This window comes from Myotis davidii, unplaced genomic scaffold (assembly GCF_000327345.1).
Source record: "Myotis davidii unplaced genomic scaffold, ASM32734v1 scaffold6, whole genome shotgun sequence".
NCBI classification, from domain to species: Eukaryota; Metazoa; Chordata; class Mammalia; order Chiroptera; family Vespertilionidae; genus Myotis; species Myotis davidii.
This window is the reverse complement of record NW_006383011.1, coordinates 18,927,352-18,934,912: the sequence shown is the minus strand read 5'-3', so window position 1 is coordinate 18,934,912 and position 7,561 is coordinate 18,927,352. Positions and strand designations below refer to the sequence as shown.

General features: G+C 37.1%; 1 protein-coding gene across 4 annotated transcripts in view; it reads left to right on the top strand.

The window, feature by feature from the left end:
- Positions 1–7,561, top strand: part of EML4 (echinoderm microtubule associated protein like 4) — a 153,925-nt gene that overhangs the window by 103,644 nt on the left and 42,720 nt on the right. For all 4 annotated transcript variants that reach the window (XM_006778655.1, XM_006778653.1, XM_006778652.1 and 1 more), the window contains 4 exons: positions 1,054–1,177; positions 2,343–2,492; positions 5,142–5,211; positions 6,748–6,858. In XM_006778655.1, the coding sequence (XP_006778718.1) occupies positions 1,054–1,177; positions 2,343–2,492; positions 5,142–5,211; positions 6,748–6,858 (455 nt within the window). The remainder of the gene's footprint in view (positions 1–1,053; positions 1,178–2,342; positions 2,493–5,141; positions 5,212–6,747; positions 6,859–7,561) is intronic.

The window sequence follows — 7,561 nt, the reverse complement described above, 5'->3', positions numbered from 1 at the left end:
GTGAGGTTGGGGTGGGGGGTGGAGCAAGTGATGAGAGGGAGAGGGGGGTCCCCTGCCCAGGCATGATTCCTGGGCCAGAGGCCTCAGGCCTGGGCGGGGATCAAAGCCAGTGATCGGGGGGAGATGGGGGTCCCCTGTTCAAGCCTGACACCTCTGGCGGAGGTGTCAGGCCTGGGCAAGGGGCCGATCAGGCGATCGGAGGGTGATGGGGGTCTCCGCCTCTGGCCGAGGCATCAGGCCTGGGCAAGGGGCAGAGCCAGCAATCGGAGGGGTCTGGGGGTCCCCTGCCCAGGCCTAACACCTCTGTCAGAGGCGTCAGGCCTGGGCAAGGGGCCGATCCTGCGATTGGAGGGTGATGGGGGTCAACGCCTGAGGGCTCCCAGTATGTGAGAGGGGGCCGGCTGGGCTGAGGGACACCCCCCACACACACACCCAGTGCATGAATTTCGTGCACCGGGCCCCTAGTTGTATTATAATTGAATTTAATTGCTTAGACCCAAGGCTGATTGTAGGCCCAATTGTAAAGTGAGGGACATTGGTCATCTTTTCCCTCCCAGCTCTTCTCGCAGCCTTGTATAGCAGAGCTCTGAGTCTCTCTCCCCATCCTGACTTATGAGGGTATTTGACTCCTCTCCTTCTGGAATGTTCTGAGACTATATTTTTTGTAAGTCATTAAATCATCAGTAGGTTGATCAAATGGTGTGATAGACATGGTTGTTGTCTACCCTGATAATCTCTTCTTTTCAGCTGTTAGGAAAACTTCATGACAAAATTATTTTCTTTGCATTTTTCTACCTCAACCTTCCTGGCCTTGTTGAAATGTGTCAGCTTATGCACAGAAATATTTTAATTATGAAAATAGTTACTCTCATATAAGAAAAAAAATAGTTTTTTCTTACACTGTTTTGGTCTAGATTTTTATACACAAAAACAATGATATATAATAAGACTAGAACTCTAAAGTAGCTATTTTTATCACATTACATTAATCACTTTTCTGTGGTTATTCGGAAAAGACATCTCTGACTTAATTTTTCTCTTGTGTTTCAACAGAAGGAGACTATATTAAAATGTTTATGCGAGGCCGGCCAATTACAATGTTTATTCCTTCTGATGTTGACAACTACGATGACATCAGAGCAGAGCTGCCCCCTGAGAAGCTCAGACTGGAGTGGGTGTATCCTTTCTTTACCATGACAGCAAATACGCTGGCTTCATTTAAGAAAATTCATTTACCTGACCCTCTATCAAAACAATTTTTACATCGGAAAGTATATGTAATACGCACACCAGCCTCTGATCCTTTTATATATTTTATATATTTTGCTATTAGCAATTTAAAATCACCCAAATTAATGTCTTTGAATAGGGCAAGCAATATTTTAAGATCATTACAGTAGGTATTTGTGATGTGATAGCAAAGGCATTGGACTAGAATTGGAAGACTAGTGTCTGAGTCTTGGCTCTGCCACTTACCCCCAGGAAAACTTACTTTCTTCACTTGAAATAGAGGTTAATAACCCCTACCTCACAGGCCTGTTGTGAGAATTAAATAAGAAAACATCAGTTAAGTATTTTGTAACCTAGGAAATATGAATTAAGAGCTCAAATTAACAAGGTTCTTTTAATTCCAGAATTAACTTGTGTTCTTAGCCAGACTTTAAAAAAAAATGACTATATGAAACAGTGCTCTCCTAATTTCACTTAGAAATTCTCCCTTTTCTTAGAACATCTAAGAAATTCACAGTGAAGGGGAAGGGAGCTAATAGCTTGAACTCTGCTTTCTGTCTCTGTTCTCCTACATCCCCATTCCCTCCTTTTGGCAGAAATTAGCTTGGAAATCTCTCCAATCCTATAATTCTGTACAACTGTTTAACATATACTCTGCCTACCAAACTGTGCCTGGCAATCTCTGCTTTATCATTTAGGTCAAGCATAAATGTCACTTTCTCAGATAGCCCTTCTTTTGATCTCTCTTTTTCTCTCCATTTAGGTCCTTTTATTCTTCTACCATGCTGTTATTTTCCCCCCATAATTTCTAATGATATAATTGGTGTTTGTTTTTGTCATTTTTGCCAGAGCCTAAGCTCCAGGGACATAGGCCTCACATTGGTTTGTATGTTTAGCTCTGTTCCTGACACATCAGAAACTCAATCTATATTTATTTGTCTGTTAAATGGGGGAAATAAAGATTCAAGTACACTGGCAAACATGAGTTTTCAAATTCCAGGCCAGTCCTCTTACATTATACCTTTCTGATACCTTTAAGTATCCTTGAAAAAATTGTTAATTTAACACCTTGAGTATTGTGCTTGTTTAAAACCTTGACTCTTTCTTTTAAGATATGGTTATCGAGGAAAGGACTGTCGAGCTAATGTTTACCTTCTTCCTACCGGGGAAATAGTTTATTTCATAGCATCAGTAGTAGTACTATTTAATTATGAGGAGAGAACTCAACGGCACTACCTGGGTCATACAGACTGTGTAAAATGGTTGGTATCATTTAACATTGTTCATTTTTTAATTTCATGCTCTCATTTTTATTTGGGGGGGGGGTAAAAATCTTGGTTTTATTGGAAATGATTTATTGTGGACACCTCAGAATTTAAGGATGTTACGGGCATTGCCTTTTAGAGAGTGGAAAGAAGGGAGAGAAGGGGCAAGAGAGATAAACATCAATGTGAGAGAGAACTATCGATTGGTTGCCTCCTGAATGAACCCTGACTGGGCCAGGGATCAAACTGCAACCCCCAGGTTCATGCCCTTCCTCTCTAAAAATCGATAAAAAAATATATATTTTAAAAAGCAGTCCCATTGTTAGTTTTTTGAGGAAACTCCATACTGTTTTCCACAGTGGCTGCACCAGCCTGCATTCCCACCAGCAGGGCACTAGGGTTCCCTTTTTTCCACATTTCTTCCAGCTCCTGTCATTTGCTGATTTCATGATAGTAGCCATTCTGACAGATGTTAGGTGATACCTCATTGTAGTTTTAATTTGCATTTCTCTGATGGTTAGTGACCTTGAGCATTTTTTCAGATGTCTATTGGCCCTCTATATGTACTCTTTGGTGAAGTGTCTATTCAGGTCCTTTGCCCATTTTTAATTGTGTTGTCTGTCTTCTTGGTGTTGATCTGTATTGGTTCTTTTATATATATTGAAATTAACCCCTTATGAGATGAATCATTGGTGAATATCTTCTCCCATATTGTGGGTTCCCTTTTTGTTTTGTTGAGGGTTTATTTTCCTGTGCAGAAGCTTTTTAGTTTGATGTAGTCCCATTTATTTATTTTTTCCTATATTTCCCTCAGAAACATATCAACAAAAATAATGCTCTGAGAGATGTCTGAAATGTTATTGCCTGTGTTTTCTTCAGGAATTTTATGGTTTCTCAACTTACATCTTTTATCCATTTTTATTTTTTCTTGTGTATGGTGTAAGTTCATGGTCTAGTTGCACTTTTTTTGCATGTTAATAAGAGTAGTGAAAGTGGACATCCTTGTCTTGTTTTTGATCTTGAGAGAAATGCTTTTAGTTTTTGCCCATTGAGCATTATATTGGCTGTAGAGTTTTTATACATGGCTCCTCCTTTGTCAAATATTAATTAACCATAAAGGCGTGGGTTGATTTGTGGGCTCTCTGTTCTGTTTAGTTTATCTATATGCCTGTTCTTGTGCCAGTACCGGGCTATTTAGATTACGGTGGCTTTGTAGTATAGTTTGATATCTGGTATTGTGACCCTCCAACTTTGTTCTTGCTACTCAAGATTGCTGAGGCTATTTGGGGCTTTTATGGTTCCAAATAAATTTTTGGAATATTTGTTCTAGATTTGTGAAATATGTCATTGGTATATTAATAGGAATTACGTTGAATCTATATAGATTGCTTTGAGTAATATGAACATTTTAATGATGTTAATTTTTCCAATCCATGAACATAGTATATGCTTCTACTTGTTGCATTTTCCTCTATTTCTTTCTTTAGTGTCCTTTAGTTTTCCGAGTACAAACAAGTCTTTTACCTCATTGGTTAAGTTTATTCCTAGGTACCTTTTTTGTTGTTGTTGCAATTGTAAATTGGATTGTTTTTAGTTATTATGTTGAGGTGTGATCCCTGTATTCCCACCTACTGAGAGTTTTTATCATAAAGGGGTCCTGGATTTTATCAAATGCTTTTTTGAATCTGTTGATATGATCAGTGATTCTTATCTTTCATTTTGTTTATGTGATGTATCACATGTATTGATTTGTATGGGTTATTTTGGTTCTCCTTTTGTAATTAGATCTTGATTGTTATTGTCCCATTTGTGGGTGGGATCTCCCCTCAGGCTGGCTGACTATGAGGCTAAATCCCACCTATATCCTGCGAGCTGTTGAACAGGTACTAGGTTGCGGGTTTGCTCTTCACTCAGGGCGCGTACAGGAGGCAATCAACTGATATTTCTCTCTCACATCAATGTTTCTCTCTCTCTCTCTTCCTTCCTCCCTCTCAGTCTCAAGGTGGTTTCTGCCCTTCCTTGTTTAAAAGACTCCTCTTCAACTGTTCTTTAATTGGTAATTCAGGGTGAATGTTCCCCAGTTTAGCTTTATTTCCAGTTTGGTGCAAGAAAGATCCACCTATTCCGCCACCATCTTGAAACCCTTTAATGCTCATGTTTTAATACTAGATTAAAATTACAATGCATTATGCATCTTCACTGTAATAAAACCATGTGAAATATATATATATGTATATAGGTGCAGAACTAGAAAGGAACTTGGACATATGAAAACAGTTTAGTGAAGAAATTAAGCAAACAACAAAACTCATAGTCACAGGCAGCACAACAGCATGGTGATTACTAGAGGGGAAAGAAGGGTGGGTAGGTAGAAGGAAAAAAGAAAACTTTAATTTATTAAGGCACAGTTGTGAATAAATATTTTCTTTAGATTTAGTGTTTTGTTAATTTGTCAAGAAGTACAACTGAAAACTTAGAAATCTTTTTATACTTGATGTTTATTTGATTTGTTAAAGAAAAAGAAATAGGTCACTGAGAGATTTTTTAATGATTAAAAAACTGTTTGAAAAATGTTGATACTAAGGCATATTTCTGCTGTTTCTTACGATTCCTGTATTTAAAATTGCTGTTAATACTGCTTTTTAGCCTTGCTGTACATCCTGACAAAATTAGGATTGCAACTGGACAGATAGCTGGAGTGGATAAAGATGGAAGGGTGAGTGTCACAGTTTTATGCCTTCTGTGCCTAGTGACATTACTATTAGAATGAAATTGATGATAACTTTTATATCTCAATTTATTCTTCTAAAATTTAACTATGATTTCTAGTATAAGCAAGGAAAAATATTATAATGTAAAAACATTCTAAAAACCAAAAGAGAATTATACTACTTAAATATTTTTTTCTAAAAACCAAGTGTTCTCGCCCAGCCGGTGTGGCTCAGTGGTTGAGCATTGACTTATGTATGAACCAAGAGGTCATGGTTCGATTGCTGGTCAGGACATATGCCCGGGTTATGGGCTCGATTCCCAGTGTGGGAGGTTCAGGAGGCAGCCAATCAATGATTTTCTAATCATTGAAGCTCTCTCTCTCTCTCTCTTCCTCTCCTAAATCAATAAAAACATACATTTAAAAAAAACACACAAACAAGTGTGCTCAAGGAAACTACTTATTTTTAAAAATGGGAATACTGATGAGATTGTTAACTTAAATATATTTTTATTGATTTCAGAGGGAAGAGAGAGAAACATAAATGATGAGAGAGAATCATTAATTGGCTGCCTCCTGCACACCCCCTACCAGAGACCAAACCCACATCCTAGGCATGTGCCCTGGCCAGGAATCAAACCACGACCTCCTGTGTTCATAGATTAAGGCTCAACCACTGAGCCATGGTGGCTGGGCATTATATATATATATTTTAGCATAGAATACGTTATCAGTGTTTGCTATAGGTACTGCAGTTTCCCTAAATTGATTTTATATATGAGTAGCACTGATAACACTTTAAAATTTTTAGTTGCTATTTAGTATTACTAAATAGGCTTAAATAACAAATCCCTTACTTATAAGGATCAACAGTGAATATTAATGATGACTAATTAGAAATATATGACTGTACTCATGGCATTCTCTGGCTTGTTTCTTTCATGAAAAGGACTTGGAGGGATTATATTTGAAGACTTATAAGACCCCTTCCAGTTCCAGATTCTGTTTTAAGAACTGTTTGCTTAGCAGTTTATTGAGCACTGATTTTAAAAAGTATTCTTTTCCCAGGAATAAAGGTAATGCTAAAAGCAGGGTTTCCAGAGCAAATTTTCCTGGGTCTGAATCCTAACTCCACCTTTTAATACTTGTGTAACTTTGGACAAGTTATTTAAATCTTCATATCTCAATTTCCTCATTTATGAAATGGTGATTGTAATAGTAAATAGCTCATAGAATTATGAAGATTAAACTGATTAATACATGTGATATACTTAGAATAGTATATAGCACTTGAGAAATATTCAGATCATTTGCTGCTACAACTATTATTACTGTTGTTATATCGTTATTTTTATGGTATGAGAAGACAATACCTGCTCAAGATTCTTTGAGGACATGTCTAAATGTAGTAGCTATTTTTTATTAGGTATTTATCCATCTCTATTACTTTTTAAAGACAGTAAACAGTTTTGTGTTGTAGTGGTATTCATTGGCATCCACCTATATACCAGTGAGTCCTATCTTGTGTTTTTCCCCTTGCAGCCTCTGCAACCCCATGTCAGAGTGTGGGATTCAGTTAGTCTATCCACACTGCAGATTATTGGACTTGGAACTTTTGAGCGTGGAGTAGGGTGCCTGGATTTTTCAAAAGCTGTAAGTAATAATTTTTAAAGGAGTAAGCAAGCAGTACAAAGAAGCCAAAAAGAAGTTAAGCTCATTTTTGTGTCTGTGCGTTCATAGAAAGTGATAACTCTGAATTGAAATGTGGGATATTAGCTATAGCCAGCATTTTAACCTAAATATTAAAGTACTTTGGTTTAGCTAGGATCCAGAATATTACACTTAGTTATACTTAATTTTTTTCTGTCCTAAAATAAAATTCCTGTGTAGTATTGAGAAATGTTGGAGGAATACATTGTTGGCATAGTAAAAGTAAAACAAGCATTAAGTTGTTTAGCTTTTGTTTAGCTTGGATAACAGAGCTCTATTTTATTTAGAAAATTCACAGACCTGAAACTTGCACAAATTGTTAGATACTGAATTTTAAACTCATGTTGTCATTAAACTCCCACGTATCTCCCCCTCCCCAACTGGCCTCTAGTTTGAAAATGTTGATTATGCACAAATACTGTCTTTTCTTAATGTCATGTTGGAGCAAAAGACAGAACTTTGTATTCACTAATATCATGAATTATCATGGCTCTGAATTAATGACAACATGAGTTTAAAATTCAGTATCTAACAATCTTACCTAAGCCTTGAAGCTTTATTCTGAGGGGAAATAAAACAGGATGTTACTAATTTAAACAATCTCTTCACTCTTAAATTATATGTAATTGTTCATTTCAACTTTCAT